The sequence below is a fragment of the Schistocerca piceifrons genome, unplaced genomic scaffold, assembly GCF_021461385.2.
Source record: "Schistocerca piceifrons isolate TAMUIC-IGC-003096 unplaced genomic scaffold, iqSchPice1.1 HiC_scaffold_1440, whole genome shotgun sequence".
Taxonomy (NCBI): Eukaryota; Metazoa; Arthropoda; class Insecta; order Orthoptera; family Acrididae; genus Schistocerca; species Schistocerca piceifrons.
The window spans coordinates 10,191-31,975 of record NW_025727281.1 but is presented as its reverse complement, the minus strand read 5'-3'; the positions used below and the strand labels follow the sequence as shown (position 1 = coordinate 31,975).

The following is a 21,785-nucleotide window of genomic DNA, read 5'->3' as shown; positions in this document are numbered from 1 at the left end:
GCGCGCGCAACCGGCCGCCGCACCCGAGCCCATAAAGCACCCCCACCCCGGCTGCGCCGGCACGCACGACACGCACAGTCGCTGAGATGTGCAGCCGCGAGAAGGACGTACCTGCGCCTGCTAGCGACGCGAAGGGTGTGGCAGATCGCCGTTCGGCCGCGCTTGCGCTGTCGACGGCCCCATCTGGCCCCCCACCTATGACGACCACTGCTACGGCTATGGATTTGACGGACACTGCTACGGAAACGTTGAAGACTGCACTGTCTGCTCCGCTGCCCGATTCTGACGATGAGAGCACTGCCGCCCCTCGGCCACGCGGACGCAGCGGGAAACAGAAGAGGAGGGCACCAGCTGCGACGGCTGCTGCTCGCAGCTCGCCGATTGAGAAGAGGGCCAAGCAAGACTTCGCCCCTGACGCTGACGGTTTCGTCCCGGCCCGGCGCACTGCAAGACGCATGCTGTCATCGACGACGCCACCAACTGTCGTCGCCAACTCCTTCGATGCGCTCGAGGACGCGCCGGACCCGCCGCCGAGCAATCCTGCGCCGAAGACAGACTCCCATCTTCCGCCGGTGGTTCTTCAGTTTCGGCCGCCCTATGGAGAACTGCAGAAGCTGTTGCGCAGCTGGACAACGGCCGTGTACACCGTGAAGCCTGCGGGGCGAGACCTATACAGGGTCACACTCCGCACTGCTGATGACTATCGCCGGGTCACGCAGGAGGCGTCTGAGCGTGGTATCCCTTTCTATACCCACGCCTCCGCCCCTGACAAGGTCCTGAAGATCGTATTTCGCGACCTTCCGTTCAACATGGAAGCCGATCACCTGCATCGAGAACTCGCAGACCTGGGCTTCTACATACGGGCAGTTGTGAAGATGAAGTCGCCCAAATCACGCGAAGATATGCCGCTCTTCCTGGTCGTCTGCTCTGACACCGTGGAGAACCGCAAACTCTACCAATTGACGCGGGTCGCCGACGTTCCGGTCCAGACCGAAGATCTTCGTTCCCGGAGAGGCCCTGTGCAGTGCTTTCGCTGCCAGGGAATCAACCACGTCGCGCGCCACTGTTCTATGCCGGACAGATGCGTTAAATGCGCCGGCGCCCATGCAGGAAGTGCGTGCCCCCGTCCGCCCTCCGAGAAGCCTACATGTGCACTCTGTGGCGGTGCTCATGTGGCCAGTTATCGTGGGTGTGAGGTATGGAAGCGTGCCATTGCTCGCCAGCGTGGCCAAACACCAGCGCCACATCAGAAGAAGCTCGCAACGAGGCGGCCAGGCGTCTCTTTCGCGGCGGCTACGTCAGGGACGTCCTCCGCCGCCCCGGCTACGTCGGTTCCTGCTCCCGCCGCATCCGAGGCCGTACCGACACCGGAGGCTCCTGCGCCTCCACCACCGCAGCCAGTGGCGGTACCGGGTACTGCCTCTCCCGGGCCGTCGGCCGGACCGCGCCCCACCAACCGCCGGCGCGGGGGTCACCGACCAGTGGGCACCCAACGCTCAGCACCGTCTGTCGAGCAGCCCCAGGTGGACTCTCACAGCGAAGCAGCCACGCCCCCCCTTTCCTGCGCCGGGGCCGCGCCGGCTGTCTCCACCGCTGACCTGGCCAACCTCGTCGCGCAGCTCACAGCCCTGGTGACCAGTGCTACGAAGTTGATTGACGTCCTGTCGCAGCAACTCACCGCTGCAGTGCCGATGGCCTCTCCGGCCCCAACCGCTGCCAACACTCAACAGCCGCACCATGGGCAGCGTTAGAGGGCTCACGGTCGTCGCGTGGAATGCCAACGGCGTCCGCACCCAAGCTGGCGAACTTCGCCAATTTCTCCGCGATGAAGCCGTCGACGTCTGCCTTATCAATGAAACACACCTGAAGCCTGGGGTAGACGTCAGGGCGGCCAACTACTCAAGCTATCGCACCGATCGACTGACGGCGGGTGGGGGGACAGCCGTCTACGTCCGCAATGGCATACGTCACCATGTGATCCAACTTCCACCACTGGCGACGCTGGAGGCCACTGGTGTCGTTGTTCACACCTCGGCGGGCGCCATCACGTTCATCGCGGCCTATCGGCCGCCGTCTCGTCCCCTGGACCCTGCTGACATCGATGCTCTGCTTTCCTTGAGGGGGCCAGTGTTCGTCGCCGGGGACTTCAATAGCAAACATGTCTCCTGGAACTCCAGGATCACCAACGCCGCTGGCCGCTGCCTGCTCCGGATAGCGGAACGTCACCATGCGCTTGTGGTGGGGCCGTACGACCCGACCATTTTCCCTGCTCGTGGCCTCCCAGATATAATTGACATCGCAGTCGTCAAGGGTATCCCTCATCAGATCACCGCCACGACGCGGACTGCACTGTCGTCGGATCATGTCCCTGTGGTTTTTGACATCGACCTAGACGCCCTCCAGCAGCCCAGGCGCGGTATCTCACTTGCTGGCATCGACTGGGACAGGTTTCAAGAGGCCGTGACGCACTCACTAGCCGCCGCACCGCCCCCTGCGGAAGTTGGAGCGGACGAAGCACTTTTGCACTTCGCGGCAACCACGATCGACGCTGCCACCATAGCGACGCCGCCCCGACCACGCCCCCCGCCTGACTACTCCCGACAGCTGCCGCCGGACATCCTTGCGGCCATCACTGAGAAGAACCGGGTCTACCGGGAGTGGCAGAGGACACGAAATGCCAACACCAAGCGCCTCCTCAACAGGATGCGTCGGGACATCCGGGCCGCCATTGACGATCATCGCAATCGCGACTGGAATAACAAGGTCGCCGCCCTATGTCTTGAAGATGGCACAGCCTGGCAGATGACGAAGCGTTTCCTACGCCGCACGCAACGTATCCCCCCGCTGCTGGTCCAAGGTCAGGCTGTCTGCGAACCAGCTGCGAAGGCTGATGCTCTTGCTGACGTCTTTGAGGCGGCGTTTACGCCTCTCGAAGACCCGACTGACGCTGTCACCGACGACCTGGTTGCTGACCGGCTCCCACGCTACCTGGAGGCGCGTGACGACGATGACGTCATTGAAGAGACAACGGCGGAGGAGGTGTCGACCATCCTGCGTGCCCTGCACCCCAGGAAAGCTGCCGGCCCAGACGAAGTTTCCAACGCCCTGCTCCGGAAGTTGCCGCCCGTGGCTGTCACTCATCTTGCTGACGTCTTTAATGTCATCCTCCGGTCCTGCAGCTTTCCTCAGTCCTGGAAGCATGCGGAAATCGTGGCGATTCCGAAGATGGGGAAGGATCTGCGGCAGCCCGTGAACTACAGACCTATTAGTCTCCTGCCGGCCGTCTCTAAGGTCTTTGAGAGGGTGTACATCCGGCGGCTGCAGCGCCACGTCGACGAGGAAGGCCTCCTGCCCGAAGAGCAGTTCGGATTTCGCAGGGGCCACTCAGCCGTTCATCAACTCCTTCGGTTAGTGGAAGATGCGTTCGTCGCCATCGAGCAGCGCGAGTTCTTCGGCGCGGTGTTCCTGGACGTGTCGCGTGCTTTCGACAGCGTGTGGCACCGCGGCCTCTTGTTCAAGCTTTTTGAACTTGGGGTCCCGACGTCGCACGTGCGTCTCATCGCTTCCTATCTTGCTGATAGAACCTTCCATGTGCGGGCCGCGCAGGGCTTGTCCTCCGTCCGCCGCATCAACGCCGGGGTGCCGCAGGGCTCGGTCTTGGGGCCACTCCTGTACTCGCTGTACACGTCTGATGCGCCGAAGATCGACCGTGTGCAGCTCGCCCTGTACGCGGATGACACGGCTCTCTACACTCGGAGCCTCAATGCCGCTGTCATGCGCCGCCGTCTGCAGCTCGCCGTTGACACCCTGGCAGCTTGGGCAGTCAAGTGGCGTCTCCTGTTCAATGGTGCCAAGACTCAGTTCCTGATCGTCACCAGGCGACTCGTTCCTGCAGGTTTGCAGCCGCTCGCTGTCGGTGGAAGCCCTGTCCCGTGGCGCCCAACGGCGCATTACCTCGGCGTCACCATTGACCGCCGACTCACGTGGGCTCCACACATTCGCGACGTGAAGGCCAAAGTGCGGAACAGGCTCCGCACCCTGTACCCTTTGCTGAACCCTGGTTCCCAACTACCACCGCGGCTGGGCATCACCCTGTACAAGGCGCTGCTCCGTCCTGTACTCCAATACGCCGCCGTCGTCTGGGGGAACGCCGCCGACACGAACCTGAAGAAGCTGGAGACTCTGCAGAATCGCATCCTTCGGCTGGCCTTACACCTGCCTTACGATTTTCCCACTGCTCATCTTCACGACGTCGCGGAAGTACCTCTCCTCCGTGACCTCTTCCAGACGACCGCCCGCACCTTTTACGACAGTGCTGGTCGGTCGCACAACGCCCAAATCCGGACGCTGGGCCACAAATTGCAACGCAGCGTCACCACCCGCTGGCCACACCTGCTAGCTATGTAGCTGGCTCTGCCGAACTGTGCTGAGGAGACACCCAAGAAGACATCCCACATGTGAAGACGCAACATCAGCATGCATGGGAGGCAAAGCATAAACTGCTGCGGACTCCATCACACATCGGAGGAAAAGTATCTCCGTGCAGATCCATGCGATGCGCCGGCACGCACTCCGCTGCTCGACTCGCTGCCGCTCGCACCGGTCGTTTTCGTTTCCTTCTCGTGTGCACCGTCGCTAGCCCATCGCCATGTCCGGACGCGGAAAGGGAGGCAAAGTCAAGGGCAAGTCAAAGTCCCGCTCAAGCAGGGCTGGGCTCCAGTTCCCGGTCGGCAGAATCCACCGCCTCCTGCGCAAGGGAAACTACGCAGAGCGCGTCGGCGCCGGGGCGCCCGTCTACCTCGCCGCCGTCATGGAGTACCTCGCGGCTGAGGTGCTCGAGCTGGCCGGAAACGCGGCCCGCGACAACAAGAAGACGCGCATCATCCCGCGCCACCTGCAGCTTGCCATCCGCAACGACGAGGAGCTCAACAAGCTCCTGTCGGGCGTCACCATCGCACAGGGTGGTGTCCTACCCAACATCCAGGCCGTCCTGCTGCCAAAGAAGACCGAGAAGAAGGCCTAAAGGAGGCCAGGCAATCGCAGCGCCGCGTGCTCCCCTGCACGCAACGCGCTTTGCCGGCTCGGCTCGGCCCGGCCCACAACAATCGGCCCTTTTCAGGGCCACCACACAAACCTACGTCCAAAGCAAAATTTCAGTCGTCCTCGCCGCACCTTGTTTTGTTTCAACTTTGCACTTTCACAGCACAGCCGCCGCCGGCGCACGTCCGCCATCTTGTCGTCCACACAGCCCGCACACACACACACACACACACACACACACACACACATTTTGCACGGTCGCAGAGTCGCCTTCCAAACGACAACGGCAGCAATAATGACCATTGTTAAAGGGAGGCGTGTCGACACACCGCCCTCCACTCCCGCGCGCAACGGCCGTCGACACGAACGAAACAGCTGATCCGGCCGCCTATGCCCACACGCCTTGCCTCGGAAACCCCAACGCCGCCGCAAACACACAGAGCCAAACCACGCAAGCAAATAATTACCGCCTCTCTCGCACAACAACACACAGCCCGCCATCTCCGTCGCGATCGATACAAAGACACACAATAACAAACACAAACGAAGCAGCTCCACACACAGCCAGCCACATGACACGTTTCCTTTCCTTCTCCCCTCCCAGCCACATCACGTCGCTCAAACGGAAAGAAAGAAAGAAACAAACAAACAAACAAACAAACAAACAAACGAACAACACAGCGCACACACACGCAGCAACAACAACAACAACACAGACTCTTTCGCACTTTTCAACTTCCGAACAGTGTGGTGGCCCTGAAAAGGGCCGTTTTCTAGTCTCTCCCACCCACAAGCACGGCCGCGGGAAGGCCAGCGCCCGCTGCGACGCAGCCTAACCGCCGAAACCGTACAGGGTGCGCCCCTGCCTCTTCAGGGCGTACACCACGTCCATGGCCGTCACAGTCTTGCGCTTGGCGTGCTCAGTGTACGTCACCGCGTCGCGGATCACGTTCTCCAGGAACACCTTCAGCACCCCGCGGGTCTCCTCGTAGATCAGACCAGAGATGCGCTTCACGCCGCCCCTGCGAGCCAGGCGGCGGATGGCGGGCTTCGTGATGCCCTGGATGTTGTCGCGCAACACCTTGCGGTGCCGCTTGGCGCCACCCTTGCCGAGCCCCTTTCCTCCCTTGCCGCGGCCTGTCATCCTTCCTTCCTCGGGCAAAGCAAAACGTGCACAAACAGCAGCTGCAGCGGCTGGCGAGTCGGCTACGGTCTGCGCCCAGCGCGCCCGCCGCCCCCCTATATAGACTCTGGCCCGCCCTCCCCCCACCACGCGCAACCGAGGGCATATAAGCGCAGCACGGAGGCGCGCGGGCCCGTTGTCAAGGCAGCACCGGACGCCGCGCCGCACCTAACCTCCACGCACGCCGCTCCGCTACCGCCAACGCTACCGCCATGGCCCGCACAAAGCAAACGGCCCGCAAGTCCACCGGCGGAAAGGCGCCGCGCAAACAGCTCGCCACCAAGGCGGCGAGGAAGAGCGCGCCCGCCACCGGAGGCGTCAAGAAGCCCCACCGCTACAGGCCGGGCACCGTCGCCCTGCGAGAAATCAGGCGCTACCAGAAGAGCACAGAGCTGCTCATCCGCAAGCTGCCATTCCAGCGCCTAGTGCGCGAGATCGCCCAGGACTTCAAGACCGACCTGCGCTTCCAGAGCTCCGCAGTCATGGCCCTGCAGGAGGCCAGCGAGGCCTACCTCGTCGGCCTCTTCGAAGACACCAACCTGTGCGCAATCCACGCCAAGCGCGTCACCATCATGCCCAAGGACATCCAGCTCGCGCGCCGCATCCGCGGCGAGCGCGCCTAAACCGCGCCGCGGCACCGCACCGCACAAACAAAAACGGCCCTTTTCAGGGCCACTAACATCTCTCCGTCGCGAGCAAACTTTGTCGGTCGCCTGCCTCTCGCCCCGCAACCCAAAAACAAAAACCACCACTTCCCGTCCGTCCGCCACACACACCCGCTCACTCTGCCTGCCTGCTAGCAGCGCGCAACAATCACACATCATCCCTCCCCGGCGCTCAAAGCGCACAATACCCAACGGCCGACGTCACACCGCACGGGTGGCTGGCCGGCCGCCGCTTTCGTTTCGAAAACAAAAAAAACCCGCACTCCACTCCGACGGCCAACGGCCAGGCAGGCGCGCTCGCTCGCTCTACACGCCACCGAAATCCCCGCCGACTCCTTCCACATCTCAACGTGCCCCCCGTTGCAAAACATAACACACACAAAGAAACAAAACAAAGACCAGACACGACTAGACAAGACACACATCCGAGAAGAACGAACGCAGGCAAGCCAACCAACGTATTCAAACAAAACAACGTGACAGAAAACCAACCGTCGGCCGCCGCCACAAACACGGCGACAATCAACCACGACAACAACAACACCGCTTACCGCTACCGCCGCCCACACCCGCCACCGACCCCCGCAATCAAACCACCACGGCACGCAAACAGCATCCCCACGGGCATACAGACAGACACCCACACCAAACGCAACACGACAATCAAAACCTTCCCCGACGTGCTTTGATGGCCCTGAGAAGGGCCGTTTTGGGCCGCGCGTCTCTTGCGCGCCACTAGACGACGACGGGGGGTGGGGACGACGGGGTCAAGCGCCAAACCCTTCCTTTCCCATCTCTTTCTCCTCTACTCTACTCTACTTCTTCTTCTTGGGCGAAGCCTTCGCCTTAGACGGCGTCGTCGCCTTCTTCGGGCGCGGCGCCTTCGGCTTCTTCGTCGGAACCTTGGCGGCCTTCTTCGCCTTCGACGGCGACTTGGCCTTGGCCGGCTTGGCCGCAGCCGCCTTCTTCGCACCCGCGGGAGCGGCCGACGCCGCAGACGCCTTCTTGGCGGCGCCCGCCTTCCGACCGGTCGCCGCCTTCACGCCACCAGCCTTCTTTGCGCCGGCCGCACGGGCGCCCTTCTTCTCCTTGCTGGCCGGAGCGGCGCGCTTCTTCTTGGCACCGCCAGCACGAGCCTTGCCGCCCTCGGCCGCCCCCCCGCCGCCGGCGCCGGCAAGCTTGAACGAGCCGGACGCGCCCTTCCCCTTCGTCTGCACCAGCTCGCCCGCCACGACGGCCGACTTGAGGTACTTCTTGATAAACGGCGCCAGCTTCTCCGCGTCCAGCTTGTAGTGCGCGGCTATGTACTTCTTGATCGCCTGCAGCGACGACCCGCCGCGCTCCTTCAGACTCTTGATGGCGGCCGTCACCATCTCAGAGGTGCGCGGGTGCGCAGGCTTGGCGCGCGGCTTCTTCGCAGACGACGCAGACTTGGCCTTCTTCGTAGTGCCGGTGGCGGCGGGTGCCGCAGCAGTCTCGTTCGTAGCCGCCTGATCTGCCATTTCGACGACGCGCGTAACACACAGCGAGAGCGAGAGCGAGAGCGAGCGGGACGGCAGGCACGCAAGCACAGCACAGCACGGCAGAGCAGAGCAGAGAATCACAAGGGCCCAGCCAGTGTCGCGGGCGGGCGCGGACGGCCGAGAGAGCGGCCGCCACTCTGCGCGCCGCCGCGCCGCGCCTCCCGCGCTTGCTACCGCCCAACGTCCGACAGCCTGTGCGGAGCAGCCCCAAAGCTGCGCCACAACCGCCCGCGCCTTTCAAACCACCGAGGATGGGGCTACACACAGCCACACCACAGTCGCCAACCAGTCGCCACGGCAGCGCCGCAAACCACGGCCAAACTGCAGCTACCGCGCGCTACAGCCTGGGTCGGCCCGCCGAGAATCGCCGCCCCCGCCCAAATGCCGCCCCCACAGCCCCAGCCGACGACCCGCCACAATGGCCAAACCTTCGGCAAAACTCCCACACCGTCGCCGCGGCAGCCCGGCCAGCGCGGCCGGCGCCACAGCCACACAAGCCGAGGCGTGCGGCGATGACGGCCGTGCAAACGCGCCTCCGCCGCCCCATCGCCTTCCGTCGCCCTCCCGCCGTTTCCCGATCGGCCCGCAGCCGTCGGGCCACATCGCGCGCCGTCCTCCTCCTCTCGCCCGCCAACATTCACAGCCGTTTCTCAACAATTGCCCGCCGCAAACGGACGCCGCCTGCGCAACAGGCGCCGCCGCCCCTCGCCGCTTCCGACCCAACCCCTCGACCGAGGCAAACCGCAATCCGAATCTACAGACCAACCCAATCTGCCGTCAGCACACACGACAGCCGACCTTACACGTTGCGCGTTACACATTACGTTTACACGTCTAGGTTAGGTTCGGTTAGGTTAGGTGGACGTGGGTTAGGTTAAGGGGACTTGGGTTAGGTTAAGCGTCAAACTTAGGTTAAGCATTCAAACACGTCAGGCGTCAGAGGTTAGGTTAGGTTAGGTTAGGTTAGGTTAGGTTAGGTTAGGTTACGTTAGGTTACGTTACACGTTAGGTTAAGGGGTCAGTGCTAGGTTAAGAAGCGTCAAACGTAGGTTAAAAAAGCGTTCAAAACGTGAGGCGTGAGCCGCCGGACAGCTTACCTTACGTAGACGTTTGGGGCTCACAGGCTGAGCTCACCTCACCACACCACAGGTTAGGTTCGGTTCGGTTCGCTCGGCTCAGCGTAAAGCGCCGAGGTCAGGGTTACGTTCGTTCACCTTCGGGCGCCACACTTTCGGTTGAAAGGTCGCGACGGGACGACGTCGGCAGGCACCGCCGCAAACGGACAAAAACGTACAGACGACGTCGAAAACCGCCGACAGACGGGGGAGCAGCACGACCACGACCAGATACCGAGCGCGAACGAGACGCACGCGAACCACCCCCACCGGCCAAAGGGCACCACACAACAACCCAGAGCACCACGTGTCGACACCACAGCAACCCGCCGCTCACGCGACATGGCTGGCACCGAAGGGCAACCGCCCGCAACTGCGCTTTCCGCGCCGGCCCGGATGCACGTCGTGCTACAACAACACCACTACCGTACACAGCCGCTGTTCACAACATCACTATCATGCGCGCCCGCGGCTCGCCGCCGTCGCAGTCGCAGCCCCAACGCCAGCACTTTTGCACCACCATTCACACGCACCGCAACACAGCTCGCCGACACAGCCGAACAAAACAAACACCACACAACAACAGCAACAACGCCGCCGCCTCTACTCGTGCCGGCGACCCACCCCGCCGATGGCGCACCTTTCGCCAGCCGGCAATCGACACACACGCACGCACCCACCCACCCCCCGGGGCCCAGTGCAAAAAAAAACACACAAAAACAAAAACAAAAAAAAAACAACACAAACGACACGGGAAGCGCACACCGCCACTTCGCGCGCACGCCACCAACCAGTCGTCGTCTCAAAATAACAAACACAAACAAAATAAACTAACAACTAGGGCAACACAAAACAAAAACGCCTCGCACGAACCGCCCACAAAAAGGACAAGCACACGCACAGCCTCTGCTGACGACCACGACGCAGCGGCACGCTGCTCCTGTCCCGCGCCCCGCGCCCCGCGCCCCACTCGATTCACAACTCACGCGACACCGTCAACGACGGGCTCGCTTCCCGCAACCTACCACCTTTCCGCCACGACGCACAGCCCCAGCCCCACCCGACCCGACGACGCCCGTGGCAACGACTGCACTTTCACCACCGCCTCCCCCTTCCCCCCCAAAACACACACACACACACACACACACACACACACACACACACAGCCAGCCAAAAACGCACTCGCGACCCACACATGCACGTGCATCGGCACACGCCAACCAGTCAACGTCGACAACCACACGCAAGGCTCGAAACGAAACCGGCGTCCTTCCACGTTGCCATCAAGCTACCTACACGACACAAGACACAAGGAACAAACACAACAGCCGGCCCCACTAATTCCCACTCTCACGCCGCAAAAAGCACACCGAAACCGCCAAACGCACGCACATTCCCCTTCGCACTGACACCGACCGGCTCGCTACCACACACCTCTCGGCAGCCGTTTCACGCCAATTCGCCACACCGCCCACACAGTCGACAAGCGCCCGCCCTGTACGGCACACGCAACGACGCAGCGCAGCAAAGGGCGCCCGCAACACATACCTCTCCTCTCTCTCCCTCTCCGCCGCCCGACGCGCCAACCGCCACGCCACACCGCCAGCCACTCGCAAATTGTGCACTGCCACCAGCCACACGTCCAACACGCCGCGCCGCCTCCGGCCACCCGCCAGGGGGCGCTCACGTCCGCGACAACAGCGCGGCCCGCCGGGCCGAACCGAACCGAACCGAGCCGCCGCTGCTCTGCACTCGGCACGGCCACACCCTGCTGCAGACCGGGCTCGTCTCTCTGTACGCGTCTGCCTGCGCATCAACACAACACGACCTTTTTTTTTTTTTTCTCTCTACCGCCATCCCTTCTTCTCGCGTTTTACTCGTTGTTGCAGCAGCGGCGCACACCTACACATCCACAGCCCCAGCCGAGCCGAGCCGGCCTCACCTCAGGGCCCGCCGCCAGCGTCTCCTCCTCGGGCACAGGTGCGGTGCTGTGGCCGCCCATCCAACCGCATTGCTGGCCGTCCAGCCGCCAGGCGTTCCCACTGCCGCGAGCCACGCCGCGCACCGACCCTGCTGCAGAAAACGAAGCATAGCCAGAGACCGACCGATACACAAAGCAAGCCGTCGCCTCGCCTCTTGTCCTTCCTGCCTTCCTTTCGCCCCCCCCCCTCCTTTTTTTTTTTTTATTTTGTTTTCTTCTTTCTTTCTTTCTTTGGCCCTCTCTCCTTCCCGCCCCATGGCGGTTACGGCACCGCCTGCAGCGGCAGATTTTTTGCGCCCACACGCCTACTCCTACCACCATTAACCTTGCCCTGCCCATCAACGTCGCAGTCGAACCGACGCTTGCCAACACACTGCCCACGTTCCTTTCTCTTTTCGGCCTACGCCCATTACGCGCCGCCGCCACAGCACCTTCCCTTCCCACAACACACCGACGTCATCACACGCACCCACAAACAGGGGCCACGACCGTGTTCCTCGCCCACTCCCATCCCGCACGGTACGCACATTCCCAACTACTACCGCGCACCCTCCCTTTCCAATCTGTGTGTCTCTGTGTCTGTGTCCTGTGTCCTGTCCGCGCGTGACGCCTCTCAACATCCGCCGTCCCCCGTCCCGTTTTCGCCCCCATGCCGTCGTCGCGCCGCCTCCTCCCCGTCCACCGCCGCCCCTGTCCGCCCCGCACCACACCATACACCGCTGCTTGTCCCGGCCGTTGCCACCAAAGGCGCCGACCGCAAACGCGCCACGCCGCAGCCCCCGTGCGTCTCGCTCGCTTGCATCTCCGTGCCGACGCTGCCTCTCTTCCCGCTCGCACTCGACCTCGACAACACAGTCTTTGGCTCCGCCACTGCGTGTTCCGGTGGTACGCACGCTGCAACACGTATGTATTCGTTACCAGAGCGATGGCGAGGCATGACAGCATCTCTGTCTGACCAGAGAGTTATTTATCGTTGCTAGTCGGCGCTTGGACCGCGCCAGACGACAGTAGTGGCACGCACCGGGTCGCCAGGAACAGTTGTTATATATATTGTAGCGCGAGTCGGGAGAGGTAGTAGTCGGTCGACAGTAGTAGCGGGTGGACGGTTGTACTGAGCGGGCGTCGGCGGCGTGCTCTGCTCGTCTCGCGACTCTGGTCACGGTTCGGGACGATGTATAGTATATTGTGTTATAATCAAAAGGTAGTGTGAAGCTGCATTGCGCAAATCTGATAACGTATGTTCATTGTACTTATTTTGTTCAACAACAAAAGCCCCACTATTACTTTTTTCTAAAGCAACTTTTGTCTTTTAACGAAAAACATTCACTTTTTAAAGACTACTTCCTATGGCATTTCCCTCCAAGGAGTGCAATTAATTACCAGCCAGCACTCATTCATTGCACACAGCTGTGTAAGGGGTATCTACAATTGAGGAGCGGATATAAATGCAACTTTTTTGTTTTTTTTTTTTTTTTTTGTGTGTTGTAACCTCCCCGCAAAATTTAAAATAATGGACAATGTTATTTACGGATGCTAATGGACATTGCGCTAATTGTAACCTCGCCCACAATGAGAGGTATTGAAAATGGCAACAAAAATGTGAAATTCGCAATCCGACTCAAATATAAATTCTTCACAACATTTAAAGTCCGTTCAGTGACAAGAAACTTCAATTGAGCCGAAATATCGGTCTTTGGCCCTGTGCAAAACAATCAGAATTAAAGTCTTACCTCAGAATAAATGGATGTCACATTTCTGCTCTTGTTGTTGCGCAGCGCTTGGAGGAACTGCATTGCAAATAATAATATTCTCTTTTTTTGTGATTTTAGTGAAATTTTTCTTCAAAGAAGTGGAATGAAATGGGAAGTGCAACGAACTCTTTAGTTCAATAAAACATTACATTTTTGAAAAATGCTTTTGAAATAAAAATTATTTTTGGGGAACTTGTTGGAGAATTAATTACAATAAATATAATTTTTCATTATCTAATGATTATATTAATTAACAGTATACCTCCTTCACCATCTTGACCAGTGTTGCCGACCGCCTACATCACACAACCGCACTCGGCTGCTACTACTGACCGACCGCTCTGCATGACGACTATTAGCGTACTGCACGCGACGACTACTGACAGAGTACAGCCCTCAACTAGACAGAGCTACAGACTCGCAACGACTGACTGACTGACTGACTGACTGACTGAGAACCGCTCGCAACACTCGCGCGGTCCAGCGCAAACTCTCTGGTCACAGATGCTACAATGTCTCGCCATCGCTGCTATGTTACATACGTGTTTCAGTGTCTTTTTCATTGGGGTAACGATCTTTGGCTCTTTTTATTCTGAATACAGGGCCAAAGGTCAACGCTGCTGCCCTTATACAATTTATCAGGTTCCATTATGTCTGTTGCAATGTTACATACGGTTCATTCTTTCATTAATATTATCGTTGGGTTTGTTTTGTAGGGACGTTAACATTCTGGCACATTTTTATTATCATCGGACTCTCTGCTATTTGTGCAGGGAGGTTATACCTGGGTCCATTTCCATTTCCATTTCCATTTACATTTTAATATTGATAGACTTTTTGTTTTCTTTTTTTGTTTCTTGTTGTTTTTCCTTCTTTTTTCTTGTTGTTTTTTTTTCTTTCTTTTTTTTTGTTTTGTTTTGTTTTTCCCGCTCTCACCACCACCGCCGCATCACGCCTTCCGTTTTCTTCTTGGTTTCTTTTCTGTTCTTCAACTGCTTCAACATCACCGCGCCCCATTTCCACACCACAGCCATCAGCCTCCAAGACGGGCAGGCGCAGTGTGCCATTTCCGGCGCACAAGCACACCCGTACGGTACTCTCCTCGCCCCCACGCCACCAACAACACAGCGACCACGCGGCTTTCAGGCATGGCATGGCACGGCACGGCACGGCACCGGCGAAATGCGCCGCCCCCGCCCCTCCGCGCATCCGTCCGTCTCGCCACGTTCACTGACAGCCGCGTCTGCGGCTACACCACGACAACCACAACACAACACCGCTCCCCTCCCTGGCAACTCATTGTTTTTCTCCTCCTCTTTTGCACAAACCACAACGCCGAGCACAGGCGCAAGCCACCCACACCGCGCCCCTCCCCGTCCCGTCTTTGGCCGCCGCTCCTCGTTTCCTCGTTTGCCCCCTCCCATCTCCCGAAATGCCATGCCAGCAGCGTTACGCATGCCCCTCCCCTGTCCACACAACACTACCGCCAAACGAACAGCCTTCCGGGCCACATGCAGGGCACGCCCACCTCCAAACACTGCCAATTCACGGACGCACGCACGCACACACACACACACACACACACACACACACACACACACACACACACACTTTCCCGACACCTTTCTGTACGGAGGGTGCGTCATCTCGACCGTGACAGAGTGACGCCAACTATCGACGATCCATTTCCCCCCACTGGTAAAACACGTCCACTAACACCTACATACATCATTCAAGTACACAGACAATAGCATACACACAATGGGAGGGCACACGAACATGGACGGCACGGCACTGTCACACACTCTTCCTCAGAACCAACCATACCAACAAACGTTACGTACAACCGGGAAAGCGAAAGCGAAAGCAAAAGCAAAAAGCAAAGGCCAATGCAGCCGTCAAAGGTAACGTTCACCACGGCAGACACTTGCAGCCGCGCCGCCGTTAAACGCATTTCAGTGCGGCTCCAATACGCCTCCGACACGGGAACGTTCCGTTGCTCTACGAATGCGTTTCTCCCCTTTTTCCCTTCCTCTCTCTTTTGCCCCCCCCCCTCTGTCCTTTCCTCCTGCACTCTTGCCTCCTTCCTCACGTTCTGCCCAGACATTCGACCGATCAAAGTCAACCTGTCGTTACCGTTCTCAGCGCGACGGTGTACAACAGTATGACGGGTGTGCCCACGACTTCGGTTCAGTTGCGTGACGCCGGTCTATCGCGCCGATCGACAGTTACTCAGGGGGGCGACGGATCGGACCACGTCACCGACACACAAAACACTTTCAAACAAACAAATACATACCGGATGGACACAGACAAACACGTGTACAGACATTCGCCAAAAACGGCCGCCGCCGCCGCCGCCGTCGTCTAGCGTCGCGCTTACTGTACTGCACTGGACACGCGTGCATCTTGAATGACGACATCGGTGTGCGTGCGTCGTACGCAATCAGTCAGACACGGCTATCAAAAATCAGAGTCGAATGGTACATCATCGTGCGTGTCGCCGTACACGTACAGTACAATGCAACAACAATGCGTCTTCATGGCACGTTCATTTCAACGTCACTCACACACCTCCACGCTGCAGTTACGTCGCACCATTGTCAAACTCGGCGTACAGCAAAGGGAATAGTGGGCGGCAAACAAAAACCACAAAAAAAAACAACATTTCACATTTCACCCTCGCCATGTATGATGTGCAAAAAACAAACCCGCAAACGGCCGTCGTTACGGTGACACAAAAGTCGGCGATCGCACTGTCCCCCCTCGCAGACAGGTAACACACACACCAACAACACCAAATGGGTCAAAAACCACGCCAACGAGGCGTGCCACCATTCCACGCCACGGCGACCAACCTCGTGGCCGTACCCCGCGCAACACGCTTTGACGCGCCCCCCCACCCACAATCAAAATGCACACATACATCACAGCCGTCCACACAAACAACAACAACAATTCCGCCCTTCCCGCAAAAGGCAAGTTGGTGGCCCTGAAAAGGGCCGTTTTGCCGCTCTCGCAACGGAGGAGCATTCTCTCTCCATCCTTCCTTCCGTTCCAGAGCCACCTCCTTACTTGGAGCTCGTGTACTTGGTCACCGCCTTCGTGCCCTCGCTCACGGCGTGCTTGGCCAGCTCGCCAGGCAGCAACAGCCGCACAGCGGTCTGGATCTCGCGGGACGTGATGGTCGAGCGCTTGTTGTAGTGCGCCAGGCGAGAAGCCTCGGCCGCAATGCGCTCGAAAATGTCGTTCACGAAGCTGTTCATGATGCTCATCGCCTTCGACGAGATGCCCGTGTCAGGGTGCACCTGCTTCAGCACCTTGTAGATGTAGATGGCATAGCTCTCCTTCCTCTTGCGCTTCTTCTTCTTGTCGCCCTTCGAAATGTTCTTCTGCGCCTTGCCAGCCTTCTTGGCGGCCTTCCCGCTAGTCTTGGGCGGCATCTCGAACCAACGTACGGCGGCAGCAGCAACACCAGTAGCAAGCGCTCCGCTCTAGTCAGCGTCTCCCCACACAGTGGCACCCGCCGACATGAAATGGCTGGGTCTATACCCATGGTGTACTTGAAGAACCAGCGTCCTTGAAACGCTCTGTCTTACGAGGTGTTCCTTTATGGTGCGGATTCAGGGTTATATATGGTATTGGCTAGGGGTCGGTTTTCCCCTGGATAGATGATGGTTGTGGAGGCGGCAGCGATGATGGTGTAAATGTATGTTTGCACATGAATTTATATGACTAACGCCTGAATTGGCGATGGATGGTGGCGATTGGTGCTCTCTGGCCAGGGTTTTCATCCCTTCCCAGAGAGTTGATGAGTTGGTGTGGTGATGCATTGGATGATTCGTAGAATTTTAATGATTTTTGTTTTATGAGGTGATAAAATGATGGCTGTCCTAACATTGCTCTGATCTCCTCATTGCTCGAGAACCATGGAGCGTCTGCAACTATACGGAAGGCTTTGTTCTGGATGATTTCCAACTGTTTAAGGTTGGTGTCTGCTGCCATACTCCACGCTTCTGAACCGTAGAGCATGGCTGGCAGGATGATCGTTTTCCAAATTTTGAGCTTGGCAGGTATTGTGAGTCCCCTGCCTTTAAGGAGAGGATATAACTGAAAGAGCCGGGCGGAGCCCTTGTTTCTGGCCTCTTTAATGTGATGCACAAATGTCAGATTCTTATCCAGTTTTAGCCCGAGGTAGGTAACTACTTCTCTCCAGGGTAGTACCTGGTTGTTGTGCGTGATGTTCACTATGGGGCGTTTGATTTTGTGGCTGAATAAGATAGTCTGGCATTTGTCTGCGTTTATCTTTATCTTCCATAGATTGCACCACTTTGTCACTTTGTCTAGGTGTCGTTGTAGGCGGTAGGCTAAATAGTTGATGTTTCTGCCACTGTGGTATAATGCAGTATCATCTGCATATAGGGCAATGTTGCCGCCCGGCTCCTTCGGCAGATCGTTTGTGTATAGTAGATATAGGAGGGGGCCAAGCACAGATCCCTGTGGGACACCCGCTTCTATTTGTTTTAGCTCGCTGTTTGCTCGGTCAACTGTAGAGTAGAATTTTCTTTCCACCAGGAAAGAGTGGACTATTTTAAGCAGGTGAAGTGGGCAGTTCATCTTCGACAGTTTGTATAGCAGACCGCCATGCCAAACCCGGTCGAACGCTTTTTCAATGTCCAGGAAAATGGCAGCTGTGCTATTGCCCTGGCTCTTCTCTGTGCAGATGTGCTCCACCAGACGAATGGCTTGTTGTGTTGTGCTATGCCCAGCACGAAATCCAAATTGCTCGGCGATAAGGATGTTGTTGGCGGATAGGAATTGTAGTAGGGAGTTTTGGATGAGGATTTCAAGTAATTTTGATAGATGGTTGAGCAGGGAGATTGGTCGATGGTTTTGAGGGAATAGGTGATCTTTATTTGGTTTTGGGATTGAAATTACTTTAGCAACCTTCCAGGTTGAAGGGAAATACTGAGTTGTAAGACAATTATTTAGGATGGCAGTGAGATGGGAGATTGCAGGTTGGGGGAGGGCCTTAAGGAAGGGTGGTTTGATGTTGTCAGGACCAGGGGCTTTTGCAGTGCCGATTCGCCTGATGATAGCTGCAACTACACGCTCGCTAGTCAGTTCGAAGGTCGTGTCGGACCTGGCGCGAAGTCTGCGATGGAGGTGTCGTTCCACCCGCTGTTCCAGGGCATCTGCTTCGTCCTCGTCGTCCTCTATGACATTCTCCTGGAATTGGAGCTCGAGGGTGTTTGACATGGCAGTCGCTTTGTCCTCTGGTGTGTAAACCAACCCGTTCTGCCCGTGTAGTGGTCTGTTGGCTTTGTGGGGTTGCCGCCTAGCTTTTATTATCCCCCAGAACTTTTCCGGATTTCTCTCAGCTGCCTGAAGACTTTGTTCCCACCTGGAACATCTCAGGAGTTTCAGTCTTGTCTGTATTTCATGGCCCATCTGGGTCATGCGTCTCCTATCCTGAGGGTCTCGGAAGGTCTGCCATCTTTTACGCGTGCGGTTTTTGTCCGATATTAGCTGTGCTAGTTCTGGGGGCAGGTTGGATCGCCCATTGTTATGTGTGATTTTGGTGGTGGCAGCCTTTCCACACGCCTTGATAATGTTGGTAAACTCCTCTATGGCTAGATCTATTTCCGCGTGGGTTGGCATGTCTGGTGCATGGTCTGGGATGTGTGAGGCAACCAGTTGCTTGTATCTCTCCCAGTCAGTGTACAGTGTTGTGTGTACTCTGTTGTTGGGAACGTCCTGATCTCCCTCAAATCTGAGTACCACAGGGCTGTGATCTGAGTTAAGACTGTTGACAACTTCTGTAGTGGTTGCTAGATTGATATTTTTTAGTAAAAATATGTCAAGTATGTCTGGTCGACACCTTGAATCATACGGGAAGTGAGTAGGCTCGTCTGGAGAGACAACCTGCACTGCTGGATGGTTATCAAGATACCTTAATAACCGATTTCCACTGGTGTTCGTGGTGCGGCAACCCCATGCCCTGTGCTTGGCGTTCAGGTCCCCTCCTACTATTGTATTGTGACTGCCATTCAGGAGACCGTCCAGGTCGTGGGGAAATAGTGTTGTGCTCGGTGGATGGTATACTGCCACCAGGTGTGTGGGGCGGTTGTTGAGAACAACCTCTACCGCTGTTGCCTCTGTGTTAATCAGTCTTGGTACAGGTACCTGGCGATGGCATATGCGCCGTTTTATTAGGATACCTGTACCGCCACCTTGCCTGTTAGGACGGTCCGTCCTAATTAGTTGATAGTTGCGGACCTGAAAGGTGTCGTCAGGGGTGAGATGGGTCTCACTGAGGAGAGCCACATCGATTCCATGATCGTCCAAGAACATCTCGAGCTCGAACCTGTCGTGATAGATGCCATCTGCATTCCAGATGGCGATGGTGATATGTTGCTTCTCATCTTCATTTGCCATTGGAAAGCAGTGGTAGGATGTTGGTGGCGAGTATTGTGATTGTTGAAATTAAGTCTGGGGCTGCTGCTACTTTGGTGCATAGCTGGGTTATGCCTTCAAGGACGGCTGGTGAAATGAGGGACTTAATGAGCGCCCAAATCTTTGATAGGAACTGGAGTGGCTGTTCTTGTTCGATCTGAACAGAACTTTCCTGTGCAGTGGTCTGGCCACTGACGATGTTAGTAGTGTTGTTGGAATCTGCTGGTGCAGCTGTGGCTTGGGCGGATTCGGTGGGTATGGCTTGGGCTGGTATGGCCCTTGGTGGTTGTACATTTGTAGCCTTTGATGTTGAGGGCAGTGGCGTTGTCTCTGCCTTCTTTGTTTCAGGTTGGGTTGGGATGGGGAGGGGTGTGGTTTGTGCGGGAGAGACGACCTGTGGGGGTGGGGTTCTTTTTACAGGCAGAGTTGCCTTGAGGGGGGATCTTTGCGGCTTTGGTTTAGGGGTATTTGAGGGGGGAGGAGTGCGCCCAGTTTTCACAACCTCGGCTAAGGTTCTAATGCCGGTAGGGCTATCGTCTTGGTGTGACTGATGTTGTGGAGTGGATGGTTCTGTACTCCTCTGGGTTTGAGTAGGGTTGGGAGGACTTGTTTCTGCTCTAGTAGGAGTCGGGGATGGTGGGGGGTTTACTTCTTCCATGGATAGTGCTGGAGGGGGGTTGGAGTTTTTCTGTGGCGCCCTAGGAAGTGGTTCCTGCCTTCTAGGAGCTGATGCTCGCTGTCGCTCCCACGCCTGGACGATCTTCAGTCGTTCTGGGCAGCCCCTGAAGGAGGCTGGATGGTTGCCCCTACAGTTGGCACATATGGCCGGTTCTTCTCTTTTCTTTGTGCAGGCGCCAGAAAGATGCGGTCCTGCACATTTAACGCACCTGGGGGCGAGTTCGCATTGGTTTGCCCCATGTCGAAATCTCTGGCATAGATAGCACTGTGTCGGCCCACTTGGTTTTTGGTATAATTCTATGGTAACCTTCATATGAAGTAGTCTCTCCACTTTGAATATTTTCCTAGCCTCCGCCGTGTTCAATAGATTGACCTGGAAATTGGCCGTTTTTCGTCTTGGCGCTGATACTATGTTTCCAGAGTCATCGATTTCTGTCTGCGGCTTAGACATTTGGAATACGTCTTGCACCGGAAAGCCCTTCTCGGCGAGTGCGTTCTTGACGTCCTCTGGGGTCCAGTAGGGCGTCAGTCTTTTAACGACGACCTTCAGTGTACTCTTCGGGTCGTCGTTGTACGTGAAGAATTCTAGATTACGCTTCCTGAATTCTTGCTTGAGGTATTGGAAATCCTCTGGGTTAGTAGCCTGATAGACAATGCTATCACCCTTGTACGTGGTACTGAGGGCACCCATTAGCTTTCCTTGAATTTGTCCTATCAAGGTCGTGTACCCTTTGGTCTCGAACACAGTGATAGGGGGAACCCTTCGACCTCTGTTAGTTCTTTGGTTTCTATTTTGTGTGGGGCCCCCTTGCGCCTGGGGAGCTACTGTACTTATTTTCTCCTGTCCCCTGTTGCCGCCCTCTGACGTCGTCTGGGTGGCCTTTGGCGTTGGTGCTGCGCTTTCTGCGTTCGCACTGATATCTGTTGGTTTTTGGGGGCGGTCAGATTTCGTGATTTCGATTTCTGTGCCCTGGCATTGCTGTGGCAGAACAGGATTTACCTGTTCTGCCGTTTCGACGTGTTTTGGGTTTTCTTTTGCTGAGGCAGGTGGCGTGTGCAGTTGAATTTCTTCTGCAATAGCGGGTTGCAGGGGCTGCCCAGATTTTTCCTGTTTTTGAAGCAGCCTCCCGCTTCGCCGCAGACGTCCCTCGCCCAGTGACGAGATAGAGCTGCTGTCACTGTCGGTGGCAATGACAAGATTGTCAGAGTCCGAGCTAGTGACTGAAGATGGTGATGGGGGTGGGTGGTCCATAGATGAAGAAAGAGATGATGATGTAGTCGCGATAGATGTCGGGTCCACACTGTGTGAGTCGCCGCTTGGATGTCGATCCTGTGGGTGCCCCATAGTGGGGCAACCGTGAAACGAAACGGTTTACTGAATTTGTCCTATATT

The 21,785-nt window shown here is 57.3% G+C and overlaps 1 protein-coding gene across 1 annotated transcript; it reads left to right on the top strand.

Moving 5' to 3' along the window:
- The first annotated feature begins 218 nt into the window (after positions 1–218).
- On the top strand, positions 219–1,751 carry LOC124734499 (translation initiation factor IF-2-like). Its single transcript, XM_047248536.1, has 2 exons — positions 219–785; positions 1,224–1,751. The coding sequence occupies exons 1-2, from the start codon at positions 219–221 to the stop codon at positions 1,749–1,751; spliced, it is 1,095 nt and encodes a 364-aa protein (XP_047104492.1).
- Positions 1,752–21,785: the final 20,034 nt, after the last annotated feature.

Excerpts from the sequence above, each read along its gene's own strand:
- LOC124734499 (XM_047248536.1), top strand. The coding sequence starts at position 219 with ATGGATTTGACGGACACTGCTACGGAAACGTTGAAGACTGCACTGTCT. Across the intron at positions 786-1,223 it reads CTGACAAGGTCCTGAAGATC|CGTGGCCAAACACCAGCGCC; the intron begins GTATTTCGCGAC and ends ATTGCTCGCCAG.